This window comes from Myotis myotis, unplaced genomic scaffold, assembly GCF_014108235.1.
Source record: "Myotis myotis isolate mMyoMyo1 unplaced genomic scaffold, mMyoMyo1.p scaffold_m19_p_12, whole genome shotgun sequence".
NCBI lineage: Eukaryota > Metazoa > Chordata > Mammalia > Chiroptera > Vespertilionidae > Myotis > Myotis myotis.
In genome coordinates, this window is record NW_023416316.1 from 47,391,571 (window position 1) to 47,409,231 (window position 17,661).

Sequence of the window (17,661 nt, forward strand, 5' to 3'; positions counted from 1 at the left end):
GATGTTTTTCTCTCTCTCTCCCTCTCTCTTCCTCTCTGATTATATATATATATATATATATATATATATATATATATATATATCCACCAGTCTATTTCCTAAAAATGATTTAGACATCTGAGACCTGAAGAACAATGAATATGGTGCTGGGAAAAGTTTTTTTCCAGATCTGATATTAATTTCACATGCAATGGGAATTTTCCTAACTTTTTTAATGTCTCTTATTTTAGGATTACTAAAATAACTGTGGAAGATTAGAGTATTGAGTTAGAGCAGTGATGGCGAACCTATGACACGTGTGTCAGAGGTGGCACGCGAACTCATTTTTTTTGGTTGATTTTTCTTTGTTAAATGGCATTTAAATATATAAAATAAATATCAAAAATATAAATCTGTGTTTTACTATGGTTGCAAATATCAAAAAATTTCTATATGTGACACGGAACCAGAGTTAAGTTAGGGTTTTCAAAATGCTGACACACTGAGCTCAAAAGGTTCGCCATCACTGAGAGCATAACTCAATCAAATGCCAAAAATTCTTTGGCTCTAGTAATTACCTAGGTCATTTTCTTTCTTTCTTTTTTTTTTAAAGATGAGTGAACTCCACTATTTCTTTAAAAAAAATGTTTTTATTTATTTTAGAGAGAGGAAGGGAGAGGAAGAAAGAGACAGAAACATTGATGAGAGAGAAACATCAATTGGCTGCTCCTGCACACCCACTACTGGGGATCAAGCCTGCAACTCAGGCATGTGCCCAGTCCAGGAATTGGACCAGTGACCTGGTGCATGGGATGACAGTCAACCAACTGAACCACACCGGCCAGGCCCTAGGTCATTTTCTTTTAGCTCCAACTCACCTACTTAATGGCCATATTTTTAGTAGAGTGCTTTCTTCTTTCTAAATTAATAAAAGACTATATATGTGAGAGTTTATTTCTGAGCTCTTCATTTATTCTATTGGTCTATATGTTTGCCAGTATCATACTGTTTTGATCACTGTAGCTTTGGTAGTAAGTTTTAAAATCAGGAAGTGTGACACTTTCCACTTTGTTGTAGTTTAAAAATAAAAACAACAAAAAACTTTTGGTTATTTGGTGTCTCTTGAGATTCCATGTGAATTTTAAGATGGGTTTTTCTACTTCCACAAAAAGTGTCATTGGGATTTTGATAGGGATTGCATTAAATCTTTAGTATACTTTGGGTAGGAGTAATGTCCCTCTTTTGTGGGTTATCTCATTTTATCCATACAACTATGAGGTAGGTGCCATTTTTTTTTTTCATTTTAAATGTGTGCAGACTGAAGTTAAGATAAAATAAATTCCCAAATCCTACATGTACAAAGAATGGATGCTGAAATTTAGGCAGTCTGATTCCAATATCAGAGTTCATATCACTTCATCATGCTGCCTTTAACAGTTTTGGCAGCACACATATAAAGCAGCAATAAAGTAGATAAACTGCAGGTACATTTCCCAGGTAGCAAGATGACAAAATCATTTTAGTTCCCAGTATAAATAAGTATATTTTCAGTTGGATAACTAACTATATCCTGTCCTATAAACAAAATAGTTAAAGTGCACAACAATTTGATTAAGTGTAGAAAGTAAGTCTTTATGAAAGGAGCAGTGTAAGGATGAGGAAAGTTGAAAGTAAATGAACTCCCCGGCCAATGTTTCTCATTGGTTGAGCATCAACCCATGTACCAAGAGATCACCAATTCAATTCCAGGTCAGGGCACATGCCCAGGTTGTGGGCTTGATCCCCAGTAGGGGGCATGCAGGAGGCAGCAGATTGATGTTGATGCTTCTCTCACATTGATGTTTCTATCCTCTCTCCCTCTCCCTTCCTCTCTCTAAAAATCAATAAAAACATACATTATAAAAAATAAGTGAACTTTTATTAACTTTAAATAATAACTGTTATTTAAATTGAATACTCTCAAGTCTAGACATACATATGGTTTTTTAAGGGACTAAATCATGTTTTCCATAGTCACCATAATATTTGCTACGTGAAGGATGATTACTAGGGTGCAAGAAGAGGATCAGAGGTTTAGTTGAAATCATTTTATAGCTAAGTCCAAAGAAGTTACCTTAACTCTCCTACATCACAGATCTGAATAAGAATAAAGCCAGGCTAAAGCCCAGCTCTTCTGACTCTGATAGATGCTGTATATACTAAAACATGCTAAATTACCTTATTTTTTGAAGAAATGAGCCCAGGTTGTGAACAAACCATAAACTTTACTTATTTAACCTTTTAACAAATCTTTTTTGAGAACCTACAGTGAACAAGGCACTATGCTAAGTACTGTTAGGAAACAAAAATGTTTAGAGCCTCAAGGATTTTTAGTTGAGAAGGGAGTAGGATGTATCTTTAGAAAGCATTACAAAGATAACCTGCAAATATCTAGGGGAAAAAACAACATGAAGAAGTAGCACATCTCTAAAAGGAAGTTACTTCTGATGAAATGGCAGTAGAGGAAATCAGTGGTAGGTAAAACTGAAGCATTATCAGTTATGCATATAATATAGCAAATATATATTTAATATATTGGAATCAGGTAAATAACCTTGGAAGTGTAAACCTAGAACCAAGGTTGCAAAATTATTTTGTATGATGGTGTACGACTCAGAGAATTATGCCAAGTACAGCCATATATAACTATTATTTACAGCTGTCAGTTCAGAACTTGTAGACAGAACACATTGTATTTTCTCCACAAAATAGCCTCCCTTCCTAATGTACTTAGTCATCATAATGACACCATAATTCTCTTGTCATCAGAGATGAGAATCCTTGAATAAACACATTTGATTCTTGTTTTTATTTCTTGTACTCTTTCCAATCTTCCTCCTTACTGCATCAATTTCATTTTTTATATTCCCTTATAATTTCATGTCTGTTCTATCGTAATAACCTAATTACTCTTTCTACATTTTCACATTAGTCCTACACATCATTGTCAGGCCATTATTCCCACAGTATAGTACAGTTTAACCATGTCACTCTTCTGCTCAAAAGCTTTTCAACTCACCCCATTTCCTGCAGAATAAAGTTCAACACTCCAGAGTGTCACCAGAGGCAGAGCTAGATTTTAACATCAAAAGAGCCTGGGTTAGGGCCTGCTGTGTGATTGAACAACAGGAAGAAAGTACTTTTTAAAGATACCATCATTTGACTGACTTTTCCACCTGTCTCCTTGTATTCCTTTCATATGCCTTTAACTAGCATCCTTTTATTATAATATTAACAACTGTTATGCCAGTATATTTTAAGTTATTGAAAAGGTACCACTTTTCAGGAGAATTATGCTCAGGAGGGTTAACTTCGTCTGCTCCCCTTTGTAAATGAGGATTCTGTCATTTGAAGACCTTCAAAACATGTCCCAAACTGCCTTCCCTAGACTTTTCTCCCACTATTCATCAATAATAACTTTCCAATCCAGCTAGACTAGTTTACTCACCATTTTCTGGAAGTATCTTGTAGCTTGGAACTAGAGATGTGGGGATAGAAATGGAAAGAAGTAGAAAAGTATGTTACTGATAAATTGGATGGGAGGGATTAGAAAAAAGAAACAAAAGCATGTCTCAGGTTTTGGTTTGAGCAAATACCATCCATCTAGTTGCTGTGGGGGGTTTAGAAGAATTCCATCTTGAACATGTTAAATTTGAGATGCCTATTGGATAGCCAAGTAGAAATGTCCATAGGTAGTCATTTAAAATAATGGATATAGTTAAGGTAACATAAGAAAATGTTGTTAGAAAAAGGAAGCAAGTAAAGGATCAGAACCTGAGACAACTGATTGAGGATGAGGAGGCAAAGAATGGTCAGTGAAGTGAGAGAGTGTGGTTTCATGAAAGCAAGAGAACAATGTGCTTTAAGTAGAAGAAAGTGGTCAACTCTGTTGAATGTATTTACTGAAGGACCAAGTAATAGGAGCACTGTGAACTGATGGGTAAGTTCAAGGGATAAGCTTCCAGATTCTATCAGGTTGAAGAAGTTATGAGATTGGTAAGAAGTGGAGACAGTAAATGTAGACAACTGTTTTGAGAAGTTTTGCCCTGAAGGAAAGCAGGAAAATAAGGTGAAACTTCATGTGGGTGTGGAGTCTTTTAGTTGGGAGATCTTAAACCACTTTTATATGGTGATGCTTGAGTCATAGAGAAAGAGAGTGACTAATGATATTGGGGAGAGAATTATAAAAGGAGTGAAATTTTGAATGTGATCCAGAGCACAAGAGAGAAATATCTCTTTAATACATCACGGACACTTTTACAACTAGGGGAAAGATGGTAAAATGGAGTAAATACAGGTAGGTTTATAGATTTGGTGGTGGAAGCATGAGAGCATTTTTCTCTGATTACTTTCTCACTGAAGTTTGAAGTCAAATTGCAATCTAAGAATGATAATCTGATGGTATGCCCATGTCTGATTTGGTTATTCTTTCCTTAAAGATTAAGCTGAAGTGTCTGCTTCTGGCCACATGGAGTAACTTGAACCAGGTTTGCCCTTTCTCTGTAAGGAAGTGGAGAATGAAACAAAACACCTAAATTCAGATATTGGATAACAGACGCAACTGTGCTTCCCCAAGAGAAGGGAAACAAATGAGGTGAGTCTTATAATGGTTCCAATAGAAGCTATCTGAACTGAACCACAAAGAGAAAACACAATCAAGCAAACAAAAACCAGACTATCACTGACTTGGGGGATACTATCAGGCAGTATAATCTGTGTAATGGAGATCCAGAATAAACAGGAGAATTTAAAATTTTGAAGAAAGAGTGAAATTTTTCTAAATTCCAAATAATAAACACACAAATTCAAGAAGATTATGAGCCCTAAGTAGGAGGAACACAATACAGTCACACCAAGGTGCATTAAAAACTATTAACTTGGAATTATATAAAATATCCAAAATAAAAATACCCGTCAAAGTAAAGACTTTTATATAAAACTAGAGGCCTGGTGCACAAAAATTTGTGCACTCAGGGGTAGGGAGGGGTCCCTCAGCCCGGCCTGTGCCCTCTCGCAGTCTGGGACCCCTCAGGGGATGACCACCTGCTGGCTTAGGCCCGCTCCCCAGGGGATTGGGCCTAAGATGGCAATCGGACATCCCTCTGGCAGCCCGGCAGCCCTTGGGGGATGTCCACTTGCCAGCGGGGAGCAGGCCTAAACTGCAGTCAGACATCCTTAGCGCTGCTGAGGAGGCAGGAGAGGCTCCCACCACCACCGCTGTACTGGCAGCCATCAGCCTGGCTTGTGGCTGAGCAGAGCTCCTCCCATGTGAGAGTGCCCTGACCACCAGAGGGCAGCTCCTGCATTGAGTGTCTGCCCCCTGGTGGTCAGTGTGTGTCATAGTGACCAGTCATTCCCAGTCCTTCTGCTGTTAGGGTCATTTTGCATATTACCCTTTTACTATATAGGATAGAGGCCTGGTGCACGGGTGTGGGCCGGCTGGTTTGCCCTGAAGGGTGTCCCGGGTCAGGGTGGGGGTCCTGCTTGGGTGCCTGGCCAGCCTGGGTGAGGGGATGATGGCTGTTTGCAGCTGGTTACACCCCCTTCAGGGTGGGGGTCCCCACTGGGGTGCCTGGCCAGTCTGGGTGATGGGCTGAGGGCCGTTTTCAGGCTGGCAGGTGACTGAAGCTCCCAACCTCTCCTTTTTTCTTTTATTCTGGGATTTATTTACCTTCTATGGCTGTCACTGGAGCTGAGAGCCGGCTTTAGCTCTGAGGCTCAGCTCCAGCTCTGAGACCTCGGCTGCTGAAAGCAGGTATCTGGGTTTGTTTGGCTTCTATAATTGAAACACTATTGCAGTTCCAGCTCTGAGGCCCAGCTGGCTGAAAGCAGGTATCTCAGGTTTGTTTAGCTTCTATAATTGCAACATTGTTTCTTAGAGTGCAGCTCAGAGGCCAGCAGCAGCAGGCAGGGAATCTTGGCTTCCTCCATCACTGGAGTAAGCAAACCTCCTGTTTGCTTCAGCTGCCTGGCTACCAGCCGCCATTTTGGTTGGCAGTTAATTTGCATATCGCCCTGATTAGCCAATGGGAAGCGTGTCGGAGGTACGGTTAATTACCATATTTGTCTATTATTAGATAGGATACTAGTGGCCCAGTGCACGAATTTCGTGCAGGGGGGGTTTGTCCCTCAGTCCAGCCTGCACTCTCTCCAATAGGACATCCCTCTTGCAATCTGGGACTCCTGGCTCCTAACCGCTCACCTGCCTGCCTGCCTGATCACCCCTAACTGCCTCTGCCTGCCTGCCTGATTGCCCCTAACCCCTCTACCTGCCTGCCTGATCACCCCTAACTGCCTCTGCCTGCCTGCCTTATCACCCCTAACTGCGTCTGCCTGCCTGCCTGGTCACCCCTAACCTCTCTGCCTGCCTGCCTGATCACCCCTAACTGCCTCTTACTGCCTGCCTGGTCTCCCCTAACCTCTCTGCCTGCCTGCTTGATTGCCCCTAACTGCCTCTGCCTGCCTACTGATGGGCACTTAAGTTGCTTCTGTATCTTGGCTATTGTAAATAATGCAGAAATGAACATGAGTGTGTATATATTCTTTCAAATTTGTATTTCGGGTTTCTTTGGATAAATCCCCAGAAGTGGAATCACTGGGTTATAAGGCGGTTTCATTTTTAATTTTTTGAGGAAACTCCATACTGTTTCTAAGTGGCTGCACTGATCTGCATTCTCACCAACAGTGCACAAGGGTTCCCTTTTCTCCACATCCTCTACAACTCTTGTTTGTTGATTTATTAATGATAGCCATTCTGACAGTTGTGAGTTGATATCTCATTTTGATTTGCATTTTTCTGACAATTAGTGATATTGAGCAACCTTTCCTATGTCTATTGGTCATCTATATGTCTTCCTTGGAGAAGTGTCTATTCAGGTCTTCTGACCACTTTACAATTGGGTTGTTTTTCTGGTGTTAGTTGTCTGAGTTCTTATAATTTTGAATATTAATCCCTTATCAGATGTATCATTGACAAATCTCATTCAATAGATTATCTCATCATTTTGATGGGTTTCCTTGGTTGTGCAAGAACTTTTTAGTTGGTTTAATTCCATTTGTTTATTTTTTCTTTTGTTTCCCTTGCCTGAGAAGATATATTAGAAAAAATGTTGAGAAATGTCAGAAATTATACTGCCTATGTTTTTTTCTAGGATTTTCATGATTTCAATCTGACATTTAAGTCTTTAATCCATTTTGAGTTTATTCTTTTATATAAATTGATCTAGTTTCATTTTTTTGCAAGTATCTGTTCCATTTTACCAGCACCATTTATTGAATAGACTGTCTTTATCCCATTGTATGTTCTTGCCCCCTTTGTCAAATATTAATTGGCCATAAAGGTATGGATTTATTTCTGGGTTCTCTATTCTGTTTCATTGATCTATATGTCTGTTTTTATGCCAGTACCATGCTGTTTTTATTACTTTGGACTCCTAATATAATTTGATATCAGCTAGTGTGATACCTCCAACTTTGTTCTTTTTTGTCAATATTGCTGATGTTATTTGGGCTTTTTGTGTGGTCCCATATACATTTTTTGATTATTTGTTCTAGTTCTGTGAAAAACAGCATTGGCATTTTGATAAGAATTGCATTGAATCTATAGGTGGGTAGTGTGGCCATTTTAATGATGTTAATTCTACCTACCAATGAACACAGTATATGCGTCCACTTATTTGTATTTTCTTCAGTTTTTTTCTTTAGTGCCTTGTAATTTTCTGAGTATAGGTCTTTTACATCCTTGGTTAAATTTATTCTGAGGTAGTAGTTTTTAATGCAATTATAAATGAAATTTTTTAAGTTTCCCTTTCTGATAGTTCATTAATGGTATATAAGATGCAACTGATTTCTGAGTATTAATTTTATATCCTGCTGCTTTCTGGAATTCATTTACCAACTCTAATAATTTTTTAATGGAGTCGTTAGGGTTATTTATATACAGTATTATGTTATCTGCAAATAATGAGAGTTTTATTTCTTCCTTTCCAATTTGGATGCCTTTTATTTCTGTCTTGTTGTTTGTTTGTTTGTTTTTGTTTTGTCTGCTGTGGCTAGGACTTTCAGTACTTTGTTAAATAAGAGTGGTGATAGTGAACATCCTGTCTTGTTCCTTATCTTAAGAAAAATGCTTTTAGTTTTCCCCACTGAGTATAATATTAGCAGTGGGTTTGTCATACATGCCATCGTCATTCTTGGTATCCCCTATGAGTGATAGCATCTCATCACTGCAGATCATTGGGATAAAGAGCTTCAAGACTATCATAAAACAAAATGCTTGTAGCACAACATCAACAACTGTTTTAAACAGCTAAGGGAACAATCAAGGCCAGTTCCATAATCACCAAATCTGGGCAGATTGCGGGTGAAGTACTTAAGGAATTAATGGGAGAAAATTACATTGTTAAATATATATATATTCACCTTGAAAAAGTAACCTGAAGCCAGGAACAAGAATTGCTTTGAAATGATTACAAAGATATTTGTTAAGATCCACTGGTTTATAGCATGTCTCATAAAGACACAGGGAATATTTCTTTTTTCTAAGACTGGGGATTATCAGAACAGATCAGAGAATTAAGAGAGGTAATAGAACTATCGCTGACAAACCTAGAATTATCCCAGTGTAGGAATAATACTTCTAAAAGGCTGTTATTATGTGGACCACCAGTTATAGGAAAAACACTAATAAAAAGAGCTATTGTTATCCAAGTAGACTGCAATTTCTTTCTTTTTTAAAATATATTTTTATTTATTTCAGAGAGGGAGAGGAAGAGAGAGAGAGAAACATCAATGGTGAGAATCATTGATCGGCTGCCTCTTGCACATCCACATTGGGGATCAAGCCCACAACCCAGGCTTGTGCTCTGACCAGGAATTGAACCATGACCTCTTGGTTCATAGGTCAATGCTCAACCACTGAACCATGTCAGCCAGGCTGGACTGCAATTTCTTAAACATTGTTTCTAGTTCTATTGCAGACAATTGCAAGGGGGGAAAGTGCTTATTTGATTTGAGAAATATTTAATTATAAAGGGATCATCAGCCATGCATAATTTTTTATGGATAAATCAATGCCATTGATGACGTTGGTTTTCTGATAGTACTTCAGCTGATAGATTCAGAGGACTTTAATGGAGTTACAAAATGAAATAGATGATATAATACTGTGCATAAAGTTAAAATTACAGCTACAAACAAGTACAGTGGATTCTATTTTGCTATCTCCAGGTAAATAGGAAAAAATTATTTATATGCAAGATTAGATATATTGACAATCCATGGAGATACCATTACAAAGCATAATATAATAAATTATTAGTAGAAAATATGATGTTTCCAGATAGCTTTAATGGAGCAGACCTGAGAAATGTTTGCCCTGCAGAAGGTATATTTACAATGCATGATAATTATGAGTTTGTCGTGTAGAAAGGCATCAGGAAAGCAATAAGAAGTGACTGATTTTAAGGAGTCAGTGTCTAAATTGGAGTACAAATTTTTGATGGCTACATGACAGACACTGACTTAATATAAAAATTAGTTAAGTAAAATGTACACAATGGCAATAATCTCATTAAAAGTGCATGAATAAAAATATAATGATTTAAAATAAAAATGTATTATGTAGTTTATAATATAAGTGGAAATAGAAGATCTAGTACAAATAGCAGAAAAGATAGGAGAATTGAACTATACTGTTGAAGAGGTCTTAAAATGCTTGTGAAGAGATATGGACTGCAAACAAGCAAACCACTAGTAATCATTTGGAGTTTCCATTTATGATGAAAATTCATTTACCATCCTTGCCCTAAACCCGTGGTTTGCAAACCATGGCTCGCGAGCCACATGCGGCTCTTTGGCCCCTTCAGTGTTGCTCTTCCACAAAATACCACGTGTGGGTGCGCACGTTCAGTGCAATTGAAACTTCATGGCCCATGTGCAGAAGTCGGTATTTTGTGGAAGAGCCGATATTTTGTGGAAGAGCCACACTCAAGGGGCCAAAGAGCCGCATGTGGCTCACGAGCCACAGTTTGCCAAGCTGCAGTTTGCCGACCACTGCCCTAAACCAATTCAAAACTTCTGAGTCACCGTCAGAGGCTTTATCATTCAAGCCCACTCAAGAAAACGGAAACCAAGCCAGAAAAGATTGTCACAATAACTATATCAGTACCTTCCAAACAAAGAGTATCTTGGAGAGATTTTACAACCGAAAGAGATGAACTTTTTTTTTTAGTCCTCAATTGAAACTAAAAATATTTCTTACCAATTACTGTAATAAAACTCAAGGAATTAAAAGTGTACCCACTATTATAGGAGTGGTAATTGGTTAGTTATCTAAGTTAGTGGCACGAATGTATTGGAATACTAGAGTGAGTGTATGTCATACAGATGAATGCAGAACATTCCACAATCCATTTAAATGCAGCTTAACTGGTAAGGATGTGGAGAAAAAGGAACCCTTGTGCACTGCTGGTGGGAATGCAGACTGGTGCAGCCACTGTGGAGAACAGTATGGAGTTTCCTCAAAAAACTAAAAATGGAACTTCCATTTGACCCAGTGATCCCACTTCTAGGAATATATCCCAAGAAACCAGAAACACCAATCAGAAAGGATATATGCACCCCTATGTTCATAGCAGCAGAATTTACAATAGCTAAGATTTGGAAACAGTCTTAGTGCCCATTAGCAGATGAGGGGATTAGAAAACTGTGGTACATCTACACAATGGACTACTACACTGATGTAAAAAAGAAGGAACTCCTACCATTTGTAACAGCATGGATGGACCTGGAGAGCATCATGCTAAGCAAAATAAGTCAGTCGGAGAAAAATCTCACATGATCTCACTCATTTGTGGAATATAATGAACAACATAACCTGATGAACAAAAACAGATCCAGGGACAGAGAAGCATCAATCAGACCGTCAAACCTCAGAGGGAAGGCAGGGGAGGGTGGAGGGAAGGGGAAGAGATCAACCAAAGGACTTGTATGCATGCATATAAGCATAACCAATGGACATAGATACTAGGGGGGTGAGGGCATGAGGGGGGTTGGGGGGCAATGGGGGGATTAGGACACATATGTAATGCCTTAATCAATAAAGAAAAAAATTTAAAAATAAAGATGAACAAGTAGTTCTTAGATGTCTACATGGATCATGCCATCTCTAATAACATCTTTAATTACAAAAATAATGAAAAATAGAGGTCAACAAAGAAAATACTGATTCCTATTATCACCATAAAGTATTGTCAGGTGCTTGCAAGTACACTTAGGTGTTCACAGCAGACAACCTACAAGGACAATTATAAAAATAAAAATAAATAAATAAAAGTAAAATAAACATATTAAGCTTTTATTAAGTTAGTATAATTCCTATGATGGTTAGTACATCTTAGTCACAACTGAGACTCCTCTTTCTTTAAGTTTTTATAATCAATATATGGAAGGCATGCAATAATAAGTTCTTCTTCTGTACATCCTCTAAGACAACACTTTTCTGAATATCCTCTGCGTACCCTTTGGGGATGATTTCCCCAAAACAATTTCCTTAAGGTTTTAATTTTGTTTGTATTTTGCTTCTGAAATTCTACAATCTCATGAACATATGAACTGATATCTTGTGATGAGGCAAGTTCTCTTGTCTTATTAGGTAGCAAGTTGGCCTTGTTATACTGATACTCAGGAGGTGACTGTATCTCCAAATTGTTTGTTGCTTCTTCCTGAGAGGCAGTAGAAGAGACTGTTGAGAGATGAGAAAAATTCTACTTTATTAAAATCATCCTCTAGCTGTAAATTTAGTCATAATACTGGAATACTAACATCAGTAAATTATTTAGAAAAAAAACAAGTAATCACATTTTAAACAATAAAATGTTTATTCAGAAGTAATATATATTTTTAAATAAAATACTTGTAGTCAGTGTTTTCCTATAAAAAGGCTTAGAAATCTGTGTACATTTTATGCAAAAACATTTTTTGAGATATTCACATGCCATAAAATTCAGCATTTTAAAGCATACATTCAGTGATTTTTTAGTGTATTCACGAGATTGTACAACCATCACCACTATGTAATTGCAGAACATTTCTATCACCCCAAAAGAAATCCCATCAGTGGTCTCTCCCATTTCCCACATCCTTCAGTCCCTGGAAACTAATCTGTTTCTATGGATTTTCCTGTTATGAAAATGAAATCATACCACATACGGCCTTTTGTGTCAGGTTTCTTTCATTTAGCATAATGTTTTCAAAGTTCATCCTTGTATGTATATATACATACTGTATAATTTACTTATGTTTATTATCTATCTTCACTATTCTGCTAGCTTCATGAGGACAGGAGCCTTTCTTTCCTCCTGAGTGAAACTGTTCATTCACCTTTATATACCTACTAGTTGGCCAGTGCACGGATTCGTGCATATTGAAAGGAAATTAATTAGAAGAAATATTTTAATATCACTATTCACCCTTTCTCTATAATAGAAGTGTCAAAACCAAATTCACGGTTGACAATGACAGATCAAAACACACATGTGTGATTGGTGCCAGCGAGAGCTTCATATGTATTGCGCATGCGCGAGTCAACTTAGCCTTTTATAGATACAGAATAAACTTGCTTAATTAGACCTGCTTTCTAATTTAGCTAAATTTTTTCCAGCCCAGTGAAGCACCCCAACTTCTCTTTCAGGTAATTGTCAGCAACACAGCAGTAAATATCAACACAAAGCATTATTGTAGATCATGAAGGGAGAACAAAGGATAAAATATTTAACTGCAGCAGTGTTTGACTATATTTTGTGCAGTGAGAAAACCTGAAGTCATTTTCAAGTTCCATCATTTCTTACTTCTTTTCAGTCGGGTCAAGTTTTTAAACGTTCTAAATCTCCGTTTTTTTCCGCCTAATGAAAAGAAAATAGGGTCCCACTGAGTCTCCTATCTACCGACTCCAGGACTTCTATGAGGATCAAATGATATGAGGCATGGGAAAATGTTTCACAGACATTTGGTTAAAGTGTAAATGTTTCCACCTGACTATAAAGTAAGTCATGTTCCTGGGCTGAAGAAACTCCAAGGAGGCTAGTGGCTGGGGAGAGGAAGCTGGGCATTGCTACGTGATGTCATTACCCAGCACCCACAGCTACTCTTTCTGGGCTGGCCATGGGGTCTTGGCAGCATTGGCTGTGATTTGGTGGGTTGTTGCTCTGGGGTGGTGGCAGGGTCTGTGTCCCACTTGGGGGAAGCTGAGTGTTGCTTTGTCAGCCAGATCGGCACTGCCATTTCTCTGTAAATGGCAAGTGTGCATTACAGCAGCTCCTGCATTGAGCGTCTGCCCCTTGGTGGTCAGTGCATGTCATAGTGACCCGTTGGACAGAGGGAAGGACACTTAGCATATTAGCTTTTTATTTATATAGAATATAGATTTTCAAGAAAAATACCTAGCCTATAAGAGGCACTCAAATGTTGTTGAATTAATATAGAGAGGGGGCCGGCATGCCCAGTTTTGATAATGATATCTAACAAGCAAACAAAAATGAAGAATACATGAATATCAAGGTAGGGGAATAAGGTCAATACTAGAAGCCTGGTGCATGAAATTCATGCACTGGTAGGATCCCTAAGCCTGGATGGCAATCAGGGCTGATCCTGGCCTTCTGGCTGCTGGCCTGGGCCTTCCTTTGTTCCGTGCTGCCCCCTGGTGGTCAGCGCACGTCATAGCAAGTGATCGAACTCTTGGTCTCCCAGTTGAACTCCCGAGGGGACACTTTGCACATTAGCCTTTTATATATATAGATAACTGGAACAGGTGTTATGGATTATGAAAAGCTGGTGATGAAACATTAATGGTTTCTCCTACACTAAAAACTGAGAGGCACAATACACTCGGCCAGAATTTAGAAATATCATGAAGTCACATTTTGGGGTAGGTCTTGGCGACATGGCCCATACATGCAGGATCCATAACAAAAAGTACACAATATCAGATTTAAGTTATGTATGAGTAGCTTTGAAATAAATTTTTTTTTTAATATCAGTGTACCAAACTATCTTTTCCAGTGTTGGAGGTAAATAGATCATCAGAAAATTAAACTGCTAGATGATTTCACTTATATATGGAATCTGAAAAACAAAATAAGCAAGCAGAACAGAAATACTCATAAAGAACATTTAGACAGTTGCTAGATGGGAGAGGGGTTGGGAAGATGAATGAAAAAAGGGAAGAGATTTATTTTATTTGTAAAAAATGTAGTTTTATTGATATCAGAGAGGAAGGGAGGTGTAGAGATAGAAACATCAATGATGAGAGAATCATTGACTGACTGCCTCCTGCACACCCCTCACTGAGGATTGAGCCTGCAAACTGGGTATCTGCCCTGACTGGGAATTGAACCATGACCTCTGGATTCATATGTTGATGCTCACCTCTGAGCCACGCTGCCCGGCGACTTTTGTTTTTTAAGAAAATTGTCTCCATAGCATGCTTTGTCAAGAAAAGGGATTCCAAGCTCTTTTAAAATAACAAACTCGAGCTTGGATATCTGAAAGTAAAATTTTGACTGTAATATAGGTAGTGAAAGCACAGTATTAGATGTGAGAAAAATGTCCACCCAACATGATGTAGAAAGTGAAGGTCCTCCTTGCATGTCTGGGAGAAAAGAATAAGGAATAGGTAGAGAGGTGTACTAGGCGCATGTTACTCAAAAAGCATCATCCAACCAACAGCATCAACATCACGTCGGAGCTTGTAACATTGTAGATTCTCTAGTCCCACCCAGACCTACTGAATCAGAGTCTGTATGTAGCAGCACCCACCAGGTGATTCATATGTACTTTAAAGTGTGAAAATCACTAAATTAATGTACAAGTGGAAGATTTCAGGGAAACACTTCTTCCTTTATAAGAGCGGGATAAAGTGAGTTTATATGTAGGTAGTTTTGATGGTGGAAAGTGGTCAAGATTCAGTCTGATAGTTTCTATGGTGTCTGTCTTTAAAAGTTTCATTCCCATGGCAGCACTAATATTGTAAGTTTCACTCATTCATTCCTTCATTAAAAAAATAAGTTAATGAGTGCCTACAATGAGACAGGCACTTTTTTACTTTGTTTCAGTCATCTACATTAAGGTCTCTCTTTTTCTTTTCTTTCTTTTTCTTTTTTTGACACGATAGTCCTTAATTTCAGGAATCTTGACTTTTGCAAAATTTGCGCAAATACATGTAATTACCTTAAAAAGACAATAATTTTAATCAGACTATGCTATGGACCGCCTATAAATAAAATTCATCTTCTTTTTGAAAAAACGGTAAACCATATGGGGCTAAAATGTGTTAGTCACAAAAATGTAAAAAAAACATAGTTGGAAGATAACAATAGCTCTGGAACAAGATTATTCTTCCTAAAAACTGCCTAACAGCATTCAGGATGACTTCTACATTCAGCACAGACAACGCGCCAGGCCCTCTGCTAGGCACGTCAAGTGAAACGGCCTGAGACGGCCGCTACCCCACGGGCCGGCACCCGAGGCTGGACTCACCGGAGTGAGGCTCGTGCGGCCGCACAGACACGGTGCTTCGAAGGACCCTGAATTTTGTTTAATGCTCAACTGTCTTGAAATTCTCAATAACTTGATCTTTGAACTTTTAAGTGACATCTGGTGGGACTCCGGGCCGTGTGTGAGCAGAGGAGATAGGCACGAGAAAAGGGGATGGAGGCGGGGGGCTTTATATTTTTGCAACCGCCGTGGTCCTTTCCTGCCTCTTGCACTTGGGCCGGGCCAATCATGAAGCCGGTCCGCAAGCGAGTCCGGTAGAGCCGAGTGTTACTCCTGTGCTGGACGGAGAGTGGAGGCGCCACGGGAAGGTCAGTGGCGGCCCACGGGGGGAATGATACCCGGGTTAGCCTTTGCAGGACAAATGGAGTTTGCCAGGTGACAAGGGTACTCCGGAAAGGGAAAGCTAGTGGCGAGCAGCATTCTTACACACATGTGTGGATTTACATATGTACACTTATTTCCCCTCAGTTAAAAAAAAAAAAAAAGCAGCTTCTTAGAGATTTTGTATATCCACAATACCCTGGCTTATAATTTTCGTTTTTAAATCTACCTGTGTACTAGGCACACATTCCATTTCTTGGGGGAAGGTCGCCATCGGGCCGAGCAGATTCAGGGATAAGAAATATACAGAGAGTCCAACACGCCTTTGGTTTAGAGACGGTTACCTGCGTCTGTGCCTCTCCCCCGGACCCGGAAAGCGTTTGGGGAGCTTTTCGCCCGGCCAGGGAGGAAGCTTTCCACCTTCTCCATGGGCTGGAGAGCCAGCTGCTTTCTGAAGGGGGTGTTCTCCATGAAGTGGCTCCAGTCGGCATCTCCACAGAGTTTCACGATGCCTCTCAGGAGGTGCCTGCCGCACAGCTTTTGGGCTCCGCTCGCGTAGCTTTGCTCTTGGGAGAACCGAACCAGCAGGAACCCGAGCCACAGCGGGCACAGGCGGAGGAGCGTAGACATCCCTCACACCGCCCCCTCACCCGAGATAGGCCAGCCACGCGCGTGCGCTAACCGCTTCCTGGCCCTGCGCCGGAGCTGGGCACGTGCACACGCATGCGCGCGCACCCGCAGGTCTACTGAGCACGTGCACATGCGTGCGCGCACACCCGTAGGTCTACTGAGCATGTGCACACGCATGCGCGTACACCCGTAGGTCTACTGAGCACGTGCACACGCATGCGCGCACACCTGGAGGTCTACTGAGCACGTGCGGACCTCGGGGACGTCGTGAGAACACCGGCAGGAGGTTTGGCGCGAGATGGTGGCTGGGCCTGGGCTTCCCGCGCTCCCCCTGGCTCTGAGGCGGTGGTAAGTAACATGGTTGCTTTCCTTTTTCTTGCCTCCCTCACTAGGGAGAGGAATCAAATGTAACACGGGCCCCAGTTAATGGGAAAAAAAGCCACAAACGATGTGTTGTTCCTTCCAGGGTAGCCTTTTTTTGCGTGGTTGTTAGCGGGGCGTCACTTCCTCAGAGAAGGCTTGCCTTTCCTTCACGGTGTTTATCTCAGGAGGTTGGTTCACGTTGGCGTGCTTGCGCAGTAACTTCTTCCTCTGACCCCCCAGCTTCAGGAAGGCAGGGCCTGTGTCTGCTGTCCTTGTCCCTTGTGCCTCGGGGCCTGACGCGTAGTTGGCAGTGAAATATGTTGAAACGTAACCTGTGCGAGCGTATGTGTAATGTGTATTTTAAAGTCAGACTCAAAGCTGCTTCAGAAAATGTCTACCCGCTCCACAGGGAGAAATGGGTCTCGGGTGCCTGAGATGGTAATCTGGTTCTTTTGGTTATAGATTATAGAGGACTGTCTATTGTCATATGGTAATTAGTCCGTGGCAGGGACTCGTAGAGGACTTGCCTTCTAAGAAATACAGAATTTTGTTAAATTAGGAGGGAAAGGGCAGGAAAGAGCAGTGTAGTTTCTTTCTATAGGTCGCTTTGTCACTTTACTTTTTTTTTAGTGTTGGCTATGAAGCCGGTACGACGACCCGCCACGAGGGGGCAGTCAGGGGCCGTCTCAGGAGTAACCGGTTTAAGGCTGACACAGCCTTGCAGTGGTTCTCAACCTTGGCTGCACATTAGAATCACCTGGGAATCTTTTTAAAATC

General features: G+C 40.1%; 2 protein-coding genes across 17 annotated transcripts in view; one reads left to right on the top strand and one right to left on the bottom strand.

Annotated features, from left to right (window-relative positions):
• Positions 1-4,612, top strand: part of JAK2 (Janus kinase 2) — a 103,865-nt gene extending 99,253 nt beyond the window's left edge. For all 16 annotated transcript variants that reach the window (XM_036331048.1, XM_036331052.1, XM_036331050.1 and 13 more), the window contains one exon: positions 4,458-4,612. The gene's annotated coding sequence lies outside the window, so the exon portion shown is untranslated. The remainder of the gene's footprint in view (positions 1-4,457) is intronic.
• Positions 4,613-11,417: 6,805 nt separating this feature from the next.
• INSL6 (insulin like 6) lies at positions 11,418-16,521 on the bottom strand. The gene is made up of 2 exons (XM_036331075.1): positions 16,236-16,521; positions 11,418-11,761 (listed from the first exon to the last, which is right to left on the bottom strand). The coding sequence occupies exons 1-2, from the start codon at positions 16,519-16,521 to the stop codon at positions 11,418-11,420; spliced, it is 630 nt and encodes a 209-aa protein (XP_036186968.1).
• Between the last annotated feature and the right edge of the window lie 1,140 nt (positions 16,522-17,661).

What these genes read in the sequence shown, in the direction of transcription:
- INSL6 (XM_036331075.1), bottom strand. Translation starts at nt 16,521, where the DNA reads ATGTCTACGCTCCTCCGCCTGTGCCCGCTGTGGCTCGGGTTCCTGCTG. An exon ending in GGGGAGAGGCACAGACGCAG is followed by an intron (nt 11,762 to 16,235) that starts GTAACCGTCTCT and finishes ATCTCTCAACAG; the next exon opens with TCTCTTCTACTGCCTCTCAG.